The 18,422-nt window shown below is 33.8% G+C and overlaps 1 protein-coding gene across 1 annotated transcript in view; it reads left to right on the forward strand.

The window, feature by feature from the left end:
* The window catches only part of CLGN (calmegin), a 35,151-nt gene extending 17,372 nt beyond the window's left edge, over positions 1-17,779 (forward strand). Inside the window, exons 5-15 of the mRNA XM_014065280.2 lie at positions 540-681; positions 1,191-1,272; positions 3,385-3,577; positions 6,731-6,920; positions 7,779-7,892; positions 8,997-9,153; positions 11,058-11,273; positions 13,648-13,767; positions 13,952-14,078; positions 15,102-15,193; positions 16,992-17,779. Of these exons, the coding sequence (XP_013920755.2) occupies positions 540-681; positions 1,191-1,272; positions 3,385-3,577; positions 6,731-6,920; positions 7,779-7,892; positions 8,997-9,153; positions 11,058-11,273; positions 13,648-13,767; positions 13,952-14,078; positions 15,102-15,193; positions 16,992-17,072 (1,514 nt within the window). The 3' untranslated portion in view covers positions 17,073-17,779. The remainder of the gene's footprint in view (positions 1-539; positions 682-1,190; positions 1,273-3,384; positions 3,578-6,730; positions 6,921-7,778; positions 7,893-8,996; positions 9,154-11,057; positions 11,274-13,647; positions 13,768-13,951; positions 14,079-15,101; positions 15,194-16,991) is intronic.
* Positions 17,780-18,422: the final 643 nt, after the last annotated feature.

Below are 18,422 nucleotides of genomic sequence, written 5' to 3' on the forward strand. Positions count from 1 at the left end.
GCCTGCCCCCTGTGGCACGCGTGCCATAGGTTCGCCATCATGGGACTAGAAGGACTAATTGGGTGACTGCTCTTATACTGCGGCATTCCTGCCAAGGCTTCTCAGTCTGATTGCTAAGGTGGCAGTATTGGGAGTCTTAATCTTTCCTCCCCTTGGTTGTATGTCTGAAATAGCTCTAGGTTCATCGCTGCCATGACAATAATATTTGACAAAATTTACTTACGGTCTGGCACTTGTGGGAGATAATACACAAGATCTGTCTTTTGTCTTGGAACAAATGTAACTTAATTTGAATATAAGAGACATTGAATTTTGGCCCTAATCATGGGCAGATCTATGATCAATCTTATACCTTTTTGGATTCTGGAAGGCTTTGATGATTTAGAAGAAAGGTGCTCTTTGTCTAGTTGGTGGGGTGATGGCACATGATATTTGTATTCATTGGAGTTTATTTTAGACAGACAGACACATTTCTTTTCATAATTGCGTTTGTAAAATTTCACTTTTTTGCTTTTCTCTTGCTGTATTATCTCACTTAGGAAGATGGGAAATAGAACCATTAAAAGAAAATATGGTACCTGGTGATAGAGGATTGGTACTAAAATCAGTAGCAAAACATCATGCAATATCGACTAAGTTAACAAAGCCATTTCTTTTTGATAATACACCACTAATTGTTCAGTAAGTATATATTTACTTGTGAAATAATGTTAACCACAACACTCAATAGATGGATAGATATGTCAAATCCAGTCTAAATATCTGACTGATTGTGCAACCAACCATAATAATAATATATCCTGCAACAATTCCTGCCTACCAAACAACATCTGCCTATATCAGGTCCTTGAGAAGAACTTTATAGGTGGATAAAATTGCCAAATCCGGTTTAAACATCTAATGTGCAATGAGCCATAATAATAATATTAATAATGCCACTCCACTTCTAGCATCTGGTTTTCAAAATGCACTGTAATTATTTTTGGCATAAAAAGAGTACAAGATTAATATGTAACTTTAAATGTTCAAAACAAATTTAAAATGTTTTAGGTCAATCACAGGGAAAAACATGTACTAACTGATGCTAAAAACTGCATGACACAGTGCCTGAACTTACTGGGAACTGGTAGCTAAAGAAAATTAATTAATATTTATCTGCAAAAGAGTATTAATGTGTTTCTGTTATGCAGATATGAAGTGAACTTTCAGGATGGCATTGATTGTGGTGGTGCATATGTTAAACTTCTATCCAAAAGTGACGATTTGGATCTGGTACGTAATAACTGCAAGAGATTATTTGATCCATCATGTTGCAGTATTTGGAAGGAGAACTTCCAAACTTTCAGTACTTGCAATCAGTTTTTATTACTATTACTATTTATACATAGATAGGCACCACTTGCTATGATAAATAACTTACATACTTCAATTTTCATTATTTTTTTAGTAAATCTGCATACAATAGCCTGATATATACCATGTTTCCCCAAAAATAAGACAGGGCCTTACTTTCTTTTGACTCCCGAAATCAGCGCTTGGCCTTATTTTCGTGGAGGTCTTATTACTTTTGAGGTGCAGGAGGCGGCGAGCATGGTCACCTCATGGCTGCTGCTGCATTGTAATATTTTCAGGGAAGGGCTTATTTTAGACCATGCGTTCAAAAGCCCAATTGGGCTGATTATCTGGGGAGGTCTTATTTTTGGGGAAACAGGATATATTTCATTAATTAGAATATTTGCTGCTTATGGCCATTTTTTTCCTCATCCTTCAGTCATATTCTTAGTAGTTTGTAAGAAAAAATAAAACTGGAATACGAATATAGAAAACTAAATTAAATTTGATCTGAAAATGATACCAATCAGTAGGTTTGAAATTGTATGTAAAAAGATTCAGAATATAAAAACCTTTTAAAATCACAATAAAATAAAAAATAGTAATCTAACATATCCCACCTGTGTCCCAAGAAGTTAAGCTTAAGTAATTGTAATTGTTCTTGCCTATCCCAATGTCATTATTATAATAGTTCTACAAGGATAATTAAGATGAAATATTGTCATTGGCTGAAGATGAGTGGGCTTCAAAGATACATTTGAATAATCTGTTATTAACTGAAATTTCTTACTTTTGGGCTCATTTATTGTAGAATTTGAGTTAGAATTTGAAAATACAGGAACTCTAATTTTAATCTATTAATCTATAAATTAATTCCCACATGTTGTTGATATGTTATATAATTATAACAAGAAAAATAAAGCATGTTAAGCATGGATTCTAAAATTCTTTCCAGTATTTTATCACAGGTGGCTGTAAGGGAGAGACATCTATGTTTTCTAGGTATTAATATGACCCGTTGTTTGTCTATGTTTATGTACTATACTTGTATGGCATCTCTGAATATATATGTGCATTAGGACATAGGTCTCCAACCCCTGGGCTGTGGCCCATTCAGAATTGGGCTGTGAAAATGGCAGATGAGCACACGCATGCTGCTCCATTTGCACATGCAGTGGGCAAGCACGTTCTCTTGCCCACCATTTGCGTGAAACCATCCCTTCTCCCCCCTCATCAATTTGTAAAGCTGGGAAGGTTGGGGACCGCCGCATTAGGAAGCCTGAAATGACTTCCATTTGTTCTCCTCTGGGTCATGGCACTGGGAAGAGTAGAATAGAATAGAATAGAATAGAATAGAATAGAATAGAATAGAATAGGACAGAGTTGGAAGGGACCTTGGAGGTCTTCTAGTCCAACCCCCTTCTAAGAAGCGGACTGAGAATGAAGCATTCACCAACCTTCCAAGATGTTGGCCAACTTCCCTCTTTGAATGGAGGCACTGGGGGAAATTTAATTTTCTGTAGCTTATGTTCTCTGACCCAACCCATTTTCAGACTCAGTCTTAGTTTTACCAGTTTCTTCCCCCACTAGAACCTTGGTGTTTTATTCATTTTTGAATGAGTTATGCTCACACAATGAGCCTTGGAAGCCTTCATTGGAAGATTAGATTTAAATCTCTAGAACCAGATCGAAGTATTATTTTCTGCTTGCTGCTATATACATTTGGCTGTTTTTCAGCCACTTTTTTTCCTTGCAAGAGTCTTATTTTTGGAAGAAGGAGGTTAGCAATAGGAAATTCCTATACAACTGCAAGCACAGAAAGTCAAATAATTATCTTTTTAGGTCTCATTCTGAACCTTAATTATCAATTATATATTGTCTTTTCCATTTTTTGTTATGAATCACAAGTAAAGAAATGCTACTAATTTCTAAAAACATTTTTTAAAATGTCATTTAAAATAAGTAGATATCAAGCTCTAATTAGTGCCAATGTTTTTTGTTGCAGAATATTTTTCTTACAAACAAAATATTGTGTTCATTTTTATCCTACAGGAATATTTCTATGATAAAACATCATACACAATTATGTTTGGGCCAGATAAATGTGGAGAAGACTATAAACTACATTTTATCTTCAGACATAAACATCCTAAGACTGGGGATTATGAGGAAAAGCATGCCAAGCGACCTGATGTAGATCTGAAAAAAATTTATACTGACAGGAAGACCCATCTATATACCCTTGGTATTTTTTTGCATTTTTAAATTTAGAAAAATAAGCTAGGGTGGAAATACTTACTAACTTATATTTATAACTTATTATACTTACAAGCATATATTTAAAACACATGAATATGTTCTGCATTTTAAAGAAATATTATTTTTCTTTCAGTCATTCTGGGAAACTCAGTTTCTGTGGTAACAGTTTAATATTACTGTCCAGTAAATGTTTGAAGAATAAAACAAAGACTTCAGAGAAAACCTAAAGGAAATAGAACTCTTTGTTCAACAGTATCATTTGCCTTTTTTATAGTTAATACTATATAGAAGCAGGTACTGTATGCATAAAGGAAAGCAACTGACAACTGGGAACTTTAGATGCTTCCTTACCTCAGTTTTATAATGAAAATTAGAGGAATTATTATACTTGAAGATATGTTTTCTTAGAGTTACTAATGAAAGCAGTGGGACTCATGTTCTCTTGACAGAACTCATAGGTATTGGAATTTTGCAAATAAAAGGATGTTACGATTCAGAGTGCCAGAAGCCTACAATTCTACTTAAATTTGTTTCATAATTAGGGTTTTTATATGGCATAAAATCTAAAGCATTGGTTTATTCAATCTGATGCCTTACAGATTTGTTACATTACAATTCCCATAATTCTCAATTATGTTTCAAGTTGGTAAAAATCTTTAGGAAAATAATAGTTGTTTACTTGCCAGCATTAATCATGTTTTATTGTTCCCCTCAAATTAAATGATGTTGTTGTATAGGACAATTAAGATTACTTTAAAGTGAATTGAAGCTTATCCTAGGTCAGGGATCAGCAAACTTAAACACTCAAAGAGCCATTTGGACCTGTTTCCCATAGAAAACACTGGGAGCCACAAAGGTTCTAACTGGAAGCCCCCCGTTCCATTCTGGAGCTGACTGGAAGTTCAGTTCCCCCACCATAGAGTCTCCTCCTAGCGTAGCGTACTTTTTCCTCTACCTGTCATAACTGAAAGCCCTATCAATTGTGGAGACAACTGGAAAACCCCTTGCCATAGAGTCTCCACCTGGCGCATTGTGCTTCTCTCTCCCCTCCCCCCCCCACCGAAAGCTCATCTCAAAATTGTGGCGCCGACCAGTGACGGAGTCTCAGCAGAGGAAGGAAAGAGCCACATGCGGCTCCAGAGCAACAGTTTTCTGACCCCTGTCCTAGGTGCATTCTGATATTAACCATAAATCATGTCTTTGCATTTTATCATACAAGATGACAATTTAATAGAAAGTTAGAAGTTTTGAGGATTATATCTATTTAGTATATGAATTTGTTTGCCTTTTAAAATAAAATAGAGTCCTAAGAATTCTTCATATACAATAAGCTGCACTGACATAATGTTATAATTTCTGAATAAATAGGGATAAAAATGTACTGCATGATATTGATTTTGAAGTATAATAAAACTTAAAGCAATATATTTTAAAAGAACAAAGATGGCAGTTTTGAAATGAAAATTTATTATTTAATACAAATATCCACAGGTCCAGATGGATCATTTTCTTGAAAAAGCTTGCTACTGTCTTAGCTGATCCTTTGTGTACAATTTTTGAAGTATCGTTTTGAATTAGTTCACTGCCTGATCTGTGGTCATCAGCTATAGTTATACCAATCTTTAAAAATGGTGACCCTAGTTCAGTTGAAAATTATAGACCAATTTCTTTGTGTTGTGTTACATGAAAGGTTATAGAATCAATCATAAACCAATCCTTTGTTCACCATTGAGAAACAATGGCTTGGATAACTTGTTATCCGACAAACAGTTTAGCTTTAGGAAAAACTCATCCTGTAATTTACAACTTTTGCACTGTAAAAATATCTGGACTACATGTCTTGATCAAGGTAAAGGTGTAGATGCAATTTACATAGATTTTTGTAAGGCTTTTGATACAGTAGTACATGATAAGCTGCTGTTGAAATTAAATTCTTATGGCATTTCTGGACCTTTGCACACATGGATTGCTGCGTTCTTGTCTAATAGACTGCAGAAAGTCAAAATAGGAAACTTCCTATTCATCAGTTAGCAGTGGTGTTCCTCAAGGCAGTGTTTTAGGTCCCACACTTTTCTTGCTCTATCTCAACAATTTATGTGATCAAGTTAAAAGCAATTGTGTCCTTTTTGCCAATGACATAAAATAATTTAATACTACAAATAATTCTGTTGTTTTGCAAAGTGATTTTGACTATGTGTCTGAATGGTCATTCATCTGGCAATTTCAAATTTTGATTAATAAATGCTCTGTCTTACATATTGGTAAATGTAATCAGAATAACAAGTATAAGCTAGGAGGTATTGATCTAGCAGATGACCCTCACTTTGTTAAGGAGCTAGATGTACTTATCTCTGACAATATGCTCCAAAGTTCATTGTAACATTGTTGCTAAAAAAGCATTAAGAGTTGTAAACTTAATTCTACGAAGCTTCTTTTCTGGAAACATTGTATTGTTAACTAGATCTTATAAAACTTATGCTAGACCAACTTTAGACTACTGTTCAACTGTTTGGAATCCCTACCATATATCTGACATTAGTACAATCGAGTGGGTTCAGAAGTATTTTACGAGAAATGTTTTGCACTCTTCTGTACATAATAGAATTCCCTATGCTACTAGGCTCAAAATTCTTGATTTGGATAAGTTGGAACTGCATCACTTGCGGTCAGACTTAGATATTGCATCACAAAATTGTATGTAGTAATGTTTTACGTGTAAACTCAATGTAAATCATTCTAAATTTGTAAAAAATATGATTTTTATAATAGAGTTGTCACAGTCTAGAGTATTTTACCTTATTCAGTTGTCTCAGCTACAAATTGTCACAGTTATAGTCACAAATTGACTTCTGTGGACTTCACTTCATGCTTAAGAGATCCGTAGAGGAGGCGTGCATAAGCGCACTAACATGCCTATCGTCCCTGTCATTGTATTTTTATATTATTCCTGTTTTTGTTTTTGTTTGACAAATTATAATTAATTAATAAATAAATTTTTATAATCACATATAAGCTATAAGGCAAGATTTCAGATTAAATTTGTTTTAAGCAAATTCATTTGGAAATATATTCCTATTACAATGAATCTTTCTAAATAAATATTCAGGCTATATGCTCAATAAAACTTATTATATTTTAGTGCTGAAACCTGATAACACTTTTGAAGTATTAATTGACCAAGCAGTTGTCAGCAAGGGAAATCTCCTAGAAGATGTGATTCCACCTGTAAATCCACCAAAAGAGATAGAAGATCCTAATGATAAGAAACCTGAAGACTGGGATGAGCGAGCTAAGATACCTGATCCTGATGCTGTAAAGCCAGACGACTGGTAAAGAGAATACATAACTCCTCCCTCCCCCCCCTTTGATGTTTTTCTACTGTCTCTAATTTACATATAAGTGGATTTTTAACCTTTCTACCTACCTACCTACTTACCACAATATTCTAAATGCCATAATCATCAGCAGTTATGCTCACAAATAGTATTCTCTAGTTATCATCATTGGTCAACCAAAGCTTTCACTTAGTGCTTTTTAGCAAAATAAAGAAAGCCTAGATTAACAGTCTTCAATAAGTGTTCGTCCACATGCAAAGATTTGCAGTTTAGGTTCCACCACAAAATCGCGGAGGACAAAATCGCGCTCGACGAAAGCGCGCATTTGACGTCATCACAGCGCGACGAAAACATCGCGCTGTGATTGAAAAATGTAAAAATAAAGCTAAAACCTTACCCTAACCCCCCCAAACCTAACCCTAAACCTAACTCTAAACCTAACCCTTAACCTAACCCTAAATCTAACCCTAAACCTAACCGTTAACGTAACGCTAAACCTAACGCTAATGCTCTAAACCTAAACCTAACCCTAAACCTAACCCTTACCTTTATGTGAATCGGCTTGGTTTAATTTTAATTTTATTTCAATTTTTAATTTTTTTCGTCGCGCTGTGATGACGTCACATGTGCGCTTTCGTCGAGCGCGATTTTGTCCTCCGCGCTTTTGACGGGTCACGGCAGTTTAATATTGGTATATTTGATTCACTTCTACAATAAAAGGATTTGGAATAAATAAAATATTATTATACAAATATAGAAAAACATCTAAAAATACATCTGAAGGAACAAATGTACCCATAATAGTAATACTCCTTTATGTGTTTTGTGATAAAATTGGTTTGTAATTTTAAGGAATGAAGACGAGTCTCCAAAAATAGAAGATTCCGATGCTGTTAAACCCGAAGGATGGCTTGATAATGAACCTGAATACATTCCAGATCCAAATGCAGAAAAACCAGAAGATTGGTAAGTACGTCTCTCATTCTGGAAATTATTACCAGACTCTGATTCCTGTAACAGATTAGATTGAAGATACACTTTTATTTATGGTTCTGTAAGATTTTAAATTGTGTTTATCTTTTGCTCTATTGTCTGGCTTTTATTTTATATTGTATTTAAATATGAAAAAACTGATTATTTAGTTCAGAAACTTAAAATTGAATCTTTTAAAGTGTGAAAATTAATAAATCAAATAAACAGCATTGTGTATTAGACAACGTTAAGCCTTTATTTATTTACTTGAAGTGTTCTTTACCTAATTTTATGGGCAGAAAGCAATACTCTAGAAAAGCTAGCATATTCCTCCAAAATTTAATGTCAAACATAATTCCACTTGAAATCTCAAGCAGGATTCTAAAATCAACTAGAAAATCTTGGATTAAAAATGGGGATTTCAAGCTTTCTTAAAATGATAATGTGACTATATGCTAATTAGAAATAATTTTAACTGATCTATCAAGGATTGGATTTTAAACACATATCTGTAGCATTTGATCTGTTGATTCATAGATCACATATAATTGAAACATTTAATAATTGCACTGTACATTTCACTGAAGTAAAAATCTTAAGTGATGAGAAAAATATATGCATTGTCTCTTTCAATATGTTGCCCTAATGAATAAGTGAAAACACTAAAATGCTAGCAAGATGCAAGAGTCTAAGTGCAAGATGTCAACCCAGAGGAAACTGACAGTTTATCTGTTATTATTATATTTTAAGCTGCCTATCTAGCAGTTCAAAAGCATGCAAATGGAAATAGATAAATAGGCATTACTTTGTAGGGAAGGTGACAGCGTTCCATGCCCCTTGGTGTATAATCATGCTGGCCACATGACCACAGAAATATCTTTGGATAATGCTGGCTCCCTAGGCTAAGAAATAGAGATGAGCACCGCCCAAATTAGAGTTGAACACTACTAGACAGGAAAACCTTTATCTTTACCTTTTTTATTATCTTTTGAGTTTTGTCTTCAGCTATTTAAACAAATGGGAAGAAGGCATATTTTCTTATTTCCATCCTTTTTAAAAACAATTTTTGTTGAATGGATACATTTATCTTTTTTACAGGGATGAAGAAATGGATGGGGTGTGGGAAGCTCCACAAATTCCTAATCCAAAATGTGAAGCTGCACCTGGTTGTGGGGTATGGGTACGCCCCATGATGAACAATCCAAACTATAAAGGAAAATGGAAGCCGCCAATGATAGAAAATCCTAACTATCAGGTACAGCAACAATTGTTATATATTGTGTTGATTACTATATATTTTGTTGGGGATTATAATGGACTGCTTTAATTGTTTCATTACTAAAATGCTGAATCTCACGTCATCAGTGCATGGTAGAAAAATCAGAAGTTAAAATGGCCAAGTTCAAACACAGGTATACTGGTTAGATTAGATTCTATTTGTGGATTGATGTCAATTTTATACATATGATATTTGCAACAGATTGTATTCCTGTACCAATGTCTAATCAGCCATGCCCTCTTTTAAGGTAATTTATTCTATGCTCAGTGGGTAAGACGCTGAGCTTGTCGGTAGTTCGAATCCCTAGTGCTGCGTAACGGGGTGAGCTCCCGTTACTTGTCTCAGCTTCTGCCAACCTAGCAGTTTGAAAGCATGTAAAAATGCAAGTAGAAAAATAGGAACCACCTTTTGTGGGAAGGTAACAGTATTCTGTGCGCCTTCAGCTTTTAGTCATGCTGGCCACATGACCACGGAGATGTCTTTGGACAGCGCTGGCTCTTCAGCTTTAAAATGGAGATGAGCACCACTCCTTAGAGTCTGGAACAACTAGCACATATGTGCAAAGGGAACCTTTACCTTTAGGTATTCTATGCTTTCACAACTGAATAAATGCCTGCCGTTACAATAGACACCATTCTTATCTCACTAAACATAGTTTGTCATTAGTGCACTGCTTCGGATTCTTACTGCCCCTCATGCGGTTTTCCAAGAATTGTTGTGGAATCTGTGTAAGTATCTGATCAGTACAGACTTATTTGAAAACACAAGAGGCATTACTGTATATTCTAGAGAAATGGTTAATCAAAATCTCACAATGTCCCATTATTATAAAATCTAGTTTATTTAATTTTATTTTTGACATTTCCAACACAATGGAAATTGGTACCCACTGCTTTAAAGGATCCTAAACCATGATATATGAATTACACTATTGCTTCAGATGAAATATAGAAATCAGAAAACTTTAACAAGCAGCTATCTATATCAGTGAGATATTTCTTCTTATCATTAATTTCTTATCATTAAACTAATTGACAGTGGCCTTGTTTGGATGAGCAAACCTCAACTTATTTTTTGATTGTATCTCATTTCCTTTATTCTTTCTTTTGCTGTGCAAAAAAATCATGGGAAAAATTCTAATAAACCATTGTTTTCAATTTCATCAAGTTTAGGAATTTGTGCTGTGGTTAATTATACTGCATGGTTTGCTTGTGCCAGGGGTATCAAACTGGATTACTTTGAGGGCCAGATCAGCACTGTAGTTCTCCCCCATGGGCTGGCCGGTGGTGGGGCAAGATGGACGCCTCCTGCAGCACTTTGCCGTCTAAAATGGGGCTGCCGGAGGAGGTCCAGGCATGCCCTCAGCACCCCATTTTGGTCGAAAAGTGAAAAGTGCTGCAGGAGGACATCCAGAGTGAAAACAGGGTATGGGAACCCCCACATTTGTTCTTTTCGCTAGCAAAGGCACCATTGGCCGATCCTTTGCTATTTCCAGGCCTGCCTTATGGGCCAGATTTAAGCACCTGAGTTTGATCCCCTTACTTATGCCATAAAGAAAGGAAAAAAGGACTAAATATACAGGGAAATAATGTATTAATACTGTGCCACAAATACAATTTGGAGACAGGTTAATATTTTATTATTTAAATTGATTCACTAAGCTCTGTTTTCCAATGCATAAAATACTAGGGAATGAATCTGTCAATGGGAACCAGAGGTTGGGTTATGTAAAAATATTTTGTTTTATCTGTATCTATTGTATTTGCTCTGAAATAATAGGAAGCTTCATATTTTGAACAGTTGCCAACCTTCTGTCTGTCATATTAGGTTATTAATTGTTTATCTTCTTTCATAGGAATTCTACTATTTTTCTCTTTCAGGGTATATGGAGTCCTCAGAAAATCCCTAATCCTGATTATTTTGAAGATGCTCATCCTTTTCAGATGACTACTGTTGATGCTATGGGTTTAGAACTCTGGTCTATGACATCAAATATTTACTTTGATAACTTCATAATCTGTTCAGACAAAGAAGTTGCTGATCGATGGGCAGCAGATGGCTGGGGCTTTAAAAAATTGATTGCAAGTGCCAATGAAGTAAGAATTTATTATATTTTTGTCTCAAATACATACGGTTGCTGCAAAAAAATATATCCCTGAAATGCATAACATTTCAAAATTCCAATGACATTTAATTTTAATATGTTTATTATGTTATTCTTTATGTTGATTATGCTCAATGTTTTATATGCATTTACTAATAACGATTTCTTAATTAATCATTGATTGCCCATGGATGAGAAATATTTAGAAATACATTGAGTTTGATTATAAAACCTTGCTTCTATGCTTTGTTTACTTTTACACAATTAAGGCACTTAAAATGCCATTAGATTTCTTTAACGTAGTAAACAAATTTACTGAGACTTGTGCAACTTCCAAGCTCTGGTTTTGAAGATTGAAGAATACAATTGAAAATTAGCTAAATCTAATTACTCTTATTTGTAATAGATATAGCTGAATAATAATTGATATTGATAGTAATGTATATAATGTGGAGTTGATATGATAAATAATAATTGGATATGAGAAAGGAAGGTTGGAAATATTTTTGGATTATATACAAAGGTTATTAATCACAATAATTATCACTATTAAAATAAAATAAAATATATACAGTTAAATGTTAATTAATATGGGGAAAATGTTATGATATATGATATAACTACATAAAGAAGGGAGAATGATAATAAACTATACTGCATGGAAGATGGAATTTTTGGTATTAAATATTATGGATGTTCAGCTAAAATAGGATATGAGGATTTGATGTTAATAGCGGATTTTACAAACAAGTAAATGAAATGCCAGCAGGTGTTATGGATTAATTCTTTGGCATAGTTAAGGATGAAGGATGTTTAAATAACTGTAGTCAACTAAAAGTGGAGGTATAATGATGTTAATATGGTAAACATTTCAGTTAAGATATTTGAATTAATATGAATTAATGGAAGAGATGCACCAAAACATGTTGTAACCAGCTGATATACTTTTTTAAAAATATAATATATACCTGTGTTCTTTTTTTTTTTTCTGCCCTGCCTTGTCTTTTGTTCTTTTTGTCTTTTTTTTTTAATTCTTTCTTTTCCCACTGGTGTGGGCATGTATTGTTTAAGATTATTATTTTTATTAATATTTTTAAATAATAATTACAGTCAAATGAAAATGGATATATGATGATGGTGATATGTATGAATATTTGAGTTAAAATGCTTGAGTTAACATGAGTTATGTTTGTTGACTGTGGAGGAGATGCACGAAAGTTTATTTGTGACCGACTGACACACTTTCTATAGCATGTAAAGAAAGATGTTGTACTTGTTTTAAATTAAAAATTAAAAAAAAATTAATTAAAAAAATAAAAAAAAATAAAAGAGAAATGTTTCCCCTTTTGCATTTGAGCGTGGAAGAAGGGATAGGAAAGGAGAAAGGGAAAGAGGAAAGACAAAGAAAAAGTAGGAATGGTGGGAAGACAAGGAAGGAAAAATAAGGAAAGAGGGGAAGGAAGAAGAAAGGAGAATGAAGAGGGAAGGAAGGGCGGAAGATTATAATAAGGGAGTGAGGGTCTGAGGGAAGTCCTGCCTTAGCACGTGACCACCACAGGTGCCCCCGACTCAAGTGATTTCTAGCTGGTCATGCCAACCCCCGGCCATACTATATGGACCCCTGCTCTCCGAGGTCAAACACAACCTTAATGCGGTCCTCAAGGAAATCGAGTTTGACACTTATGTAAAATCTGCTACTATAAACTGAATGGGAACTATAACATGAGTAATTATGAACATGACTTCTCAACCAAGAAATGGCTGCAATTGGTGCACAAGATATTTATGTGCAAAAGCTCTTTAGATACAGCTGCCATGTGTATGTATGTATGTGTCAGTTTTAAATATATAACTGACTTCATGCCAATGGATGACTTTGGGAGACATTTCGTAAGAATGTTTGTAACAGGTAGACTGTCGTTTCTTAGCATATTTTGTAGCTTGATTTTAGCATGAGAAGAATGGATAACACGTGGTTAAAGAATATAGAAAAAATGTAGTAGAGAGGAATTCTTAGTATAGAAAATACAACATTATATTATCGATTCTTGGATTATGATAAAATCTGTTTGAGAACAAAACTATTTTTAAATATTAGTTACTTAATCACTATCATTCTCATTTCATGAAGCAAATCACTATATTCTTTCTTCAGATATGTGATCAATTTTTGTTATTGATTTGAGATACAGCATAATTAATATAGTGGCTTCTTTATGTTCAGAGGTTTCTTTCATATTAACCACTCTTGGTCATAATTGATATAGCTCATGAATTGATCAACATTTTTGAAAAACATAATGTCTTAAAAGAAAATTCCATGAAGCTTGAGCTCTCAAATAAGTGCACGCCCTTTGCTTTTTCAGCCTGGTATGTTTAGCCAGTTGGTGACTGCTGCAGAAGAACGCCCATGGCTTTGGATTATTTATATCTTAACACTGGCACTACCAATAGGAATGGGCATATTGTTCTGCTGGCCATCCAAGGTACACTATTTCATTATATCTACTATAAAAATCAATAATTTGCTTGATCTGTTCTTGGTTCAAAATATGTTGTAGTGGGAGAAAGAAGGAAAGGAAATTGGCAAGCACGAGACATTCAATTGTTTTGTAATGTTTTGAAAATATTAAGTCTGAATACCAGACATAATTAATCCTTCTATTTTAGAAAATGGATGACGATATAGACTACAAAAAAACTGATTTAGCTAAGCCAATTACAAAAGGAGAATTGGAACAAGAGATATCAGAAAAGGATGAAATTAAAAAAACAAATGAAAATATTGATGAAGGAGGTAAGAGGTTTTGACAATATTTTTTTGAAACTGTGATAAACTATAGTTTACATTAGTTGCTGACATTTGAAACATATTCCAATCTGGAAAACCATTGTTAAATATTCTGTACTTACAGTATTATATACACTCTATATCACCTTATCATTATACACATCAGAGTTCCTCAGTAAAATCTGTAATCCCTACATAGCTGGAAGGCACTACTTCATTTCACATGTTGTGATTTAAAAGTATTCTGTATATGAACTACTCTATGCATTCAATCTGGAATAGGTGTTCTGGCCTGTATATGAAATAATGTGGAGCTACTCTGAATATGGACCAAAGTATGTTTTTTCTAGGTAGAAGTATAAAACAAGGAGGAAAAAGTATCTCCAAGTGTTCTTTGGCAGGAGGAAGCATAATGAGAGGGAAAGGGAAGGACTGGTCCTATCCACAGTCATTATAATGTCATCAGCATTATAAAAGGAGGGGTAGAAATGCACTCAATTTGCCCTATTCATCCTATAAATAGCCATTTCAGATTACTTCCAAGTTTCATTACAACCCAAATGTGAAATGACAGAAAAGTTGATTGAGAGACTAGTTACAAAATTTGATTAAAATGAATGTGAGATCAAATAATTATGTGATTTGCTAGCTGACAGACTTTATTACAATATATACCTTAAAGAGTCATATTTTTGTGTGTGTGCCCTCAGCTCAGAGTTGACCATGAAACTGCCTATACAAGTACTTGCAGTTTTCTTGGCAGGATTTTGGAAGTAGTTTGCCATTGCCTCTTTTCTAGGGCTTGTAAAGAGTGATTGACCTAAGGTGGTTGGATGGTTTTGCATCTAAGGTGGAACTAGAACTCACATTCTTCGTTTGTAGCCTAGTATTATATATACTCTGTACCCACTGTACCAAACTGGCCTGAGAACATATTCTGGAGTTATTTATCAGACAATCTATGTGTCCTTGTTATTTTTTATCTTTACTGTATTATATTTAATACTGACGGTCCCTTGGAATTTGAAGGTGGTGAAGATGATGATTATGAAGAAGAAAATGACACCGCTGAAAGAAGTCAAGAGGAGGATGATAATAAATCTCATTCAGAAGAGGATGAGGTGAGACTTTCTAGAATTACTGAATGTAAAAAGTTTTAGTTCTGCCAATTCTCTTTAAGGTACATATAGAATAAATTGAAAGCAGAAATATGTAGATCTAGAAAAACACTCCTGATTTTCATATTTCATTATAGCTGTCCATACTAAATTTAGGTCTGTAGGCAATCTGCTCATACGTTATAAGCAGAGTGAGGTCTTCAAAACCATTGAGTGAATGGAGCCGTACATTTATTTTTCATATATTGCAATATTAGTTTTTCATCCATAGTAAGGACATGAAGAATCCATTTATGTTGCCAAAATCCAAGTGCTAGGTATATAGTTGTCAGAATCCAGTTATCAAATTCCCAGTACCATAGATCTCTGAAAATTTTAGCTTTTGACAGTCATGTTTGTATAGTCCATTACATTCTCCCAAAACTTGCTAAGTATAGGACACTAGCTGATAGCCCGGTGCTGTGCTGGTATTTATTTATCCCAACCCTCCTTCCATGAACCTCACCACAATCTCTAATGTTGGATTTCCCCCCTTACCAGCGGGAGCTCCCTTGGGCAGTACTGTGAAGCCATTACCATGGCAACTCCACAGTGCTGTACAGTAGAAGACATTTTAAAGCAGTACAATAGAAGCCATTTTAAGGCACAACAGGCTGTATCTTAACACACACCCTGAGGGGTGTTTGGGGTGTCTTACCACCACAGTATTTCTTTCCAGAGAGTAGGTAATCCGTGTACCAAGTTTGGTTGAAATTGCTCAAGGTGTTCCAGAGTTATGCTGGAACATACACACACACACAGAGCCATATATATACTGGATTTATACAGTAAAGAAGCATTATTTTATTATGCTGTCTTAGACAATCTTTTTTTGTTCAGATGTAAGGAAGTGCAATAAATTCTATATATTTTTGTTGTATGCCATAATTAAAGATACTGTTGGCACTGTTGCTGTAGGTTAAGATATTCTCCCATTATTTATGCAATATAGAATTGCATAAATCTAATTCTTTATTCCACTCATTTCTTACCAAATATATAGCAATTTGATTTATTTATAACAAATAGATAGATAGATAGATAGATAGATAGATAGATAGATAGATAGATATGTTGAAAGATTTAATCACTTGTTCTAGTATCTCAGATGAAAATGCTAACAATGTTGTTAACAAGTGTAACTGCAAATATTGATATCATTGTCATTAGGTTACATCTGATACATTATATTTCTTGTAATAAGGCATATGTTAAAAATTCATTATCATCTATTAATTGATCCAAATACCTGTTTCCATCCAACTTTTCCATATCATCATCTTTTCCCAATTTTTTTAAGTTGGGTTTCCCATAAAGTCAATTTAGCATGGGAAAAAGGATCAGATCTTTTTATTTGACATTCCATTCCATAACTTTCTTACTGACATAATTGTTTCCTGAGATACTAGAGTTCTAGTGAATTGGGATCTATATACACTAGAAACCAGATACTTTTAAGTCAATATGGAAAGAATTATTGATTTAAATATGTTGGATTCAGTAAGTATCCTACACTTCGGTTTTCCCCTTCTTTCTATAAGTAATACAAGTTATAATGCTTAAAAAGAATTATAAGCAAGCCATATTTGTAAATGCAAATTATTGATTTTCTTAATGCTCTAAGAAATAAAAACATTAATATTTAAAAATATTTTCAAAAGTAAACTTAATATTTAGTTGTAATCAAGATGAATAATAGTGAATCATAACTTATTTTGACAATTCTCATGCATATTTTCCTCCCCCCCCCCCCCCCCCCCAGATGAGAGAAGCAGATGAAAGTACTGGGTCTGTTGATGGACCTGCAAAATCAGTACGTAAACGAAGAGTTCGAAAAGACTAACACACTTCCATCTGGTATTATTTGTTTCTAGTTACAGTCATACTGTTTTAACACTGGCATAGGCAGTGGAGATTATTAACTCTTAAACAAAGACTGAGCTCAGTTTTGATTTTAAGTCCTATTTTCCAGACCTTCTTCATCTTGTCAGGTTTTTCATTTTCTTTTTGAAGAAACATTCCTAATTGTTATCTGGTTCTTTACTTCATAGAATATTTTTTTTAATGGTAATAGGCTTGATTTATTATAAATATTCTTTGAAGTTTGGCTTCAAATTATTCTTTAAACACTTAATGTTTTTCCCCCTAGCTCTAGAGAGGATATATTATTTTTAAGCTATAGAGTTAAAATTTTGAAAGATGATAAAATTACTTTGATATTTTGAGCTGAATGCAATAACTGTGTTTGGCTGTTGATTACATTTTTGAAAACTAATATTTACTTACATTTTGTTGTAATGTGTGTTTAATGTTTGTTATAGTTGCTGCTTTTTGTTTTACAAAGTACTTCATTGTTATTAATTTTAAATAAAACATGATTTACATTTAAATAGAAAAACATTAACCGTGTTTACGTAACTGGTGTACATGAAAATTTTCATGCTTTTATAGTTTTATGTTTCAAGCCAGATTGGCATAATCCATGTACAATTTACTTCCTAAATTATATTGATTCCTAAATAAAAATCTTTAATATAACCTATTATTTAACTTGAAGCTATTTATGTGTGTATTATTGGAATCACATTTAAAAAAATAAACTATTTCTAATAATATTAACATTTAATTTTCTGCTATATATTCATAATTGTCAACATTCAGCATGTATTGTATTGCAAAATGGAAAATCACTAAAACAGCATTAGAGCTTCCAGGAATTGATTGCACATTTTCTGCAGAAGTTTCACTTCTGGGTTACCTTGAGCAAATGGATCTCTTATCTTCGGGAGCCCACTAACACATTTTTATTTTAAAAAGCTATTTTGTCTCAAGGCTCTTTATTGTAGAACAGGATTATTTTATACCTGGACATTTAAATGAAGGTGTGAGCCATGGGCATATCACAATTTCCAACATTCCCTGCCAGCAAAGTCAAAAGAGAAGCTGAAGGAAGTCAGAAGTCATGTTCACATGAGGTCCTTCATCAATGACCCACATAGTCCTTATTGTCATTGCTAGGTGTTATCACGTGATGTCACACTTTAAGAAAGCATCACTTTGTAACAGAAATACCAGTTCCACCTGTAAAAATATTGTAGAATGAAATGGGAATTCAGCTTGCAAAATTTCCTTCAAACTAGCATGAGTCATTTTTCAGAATGCTTGAATTTTATAACATTGCCACATTGAAAAA

Source organism: Thamnophis sirtalis, unplaced genomic scaffold (genome assembly GCF_051295495.1).
Source record: "Thamnophis sirtalis isolate CommonGarterSnake01/CBP01778 unplaced genomic scaffold, rThaSir2_p1.2 scaffold_10, whole genome shotgun sequence".
Lineage (NCBI taxonomy): Eukaryota > Metazoa > Chordata > Lepidosauria > Squamata > Natricidae > Thamnophis > Thamnophis sirtalis.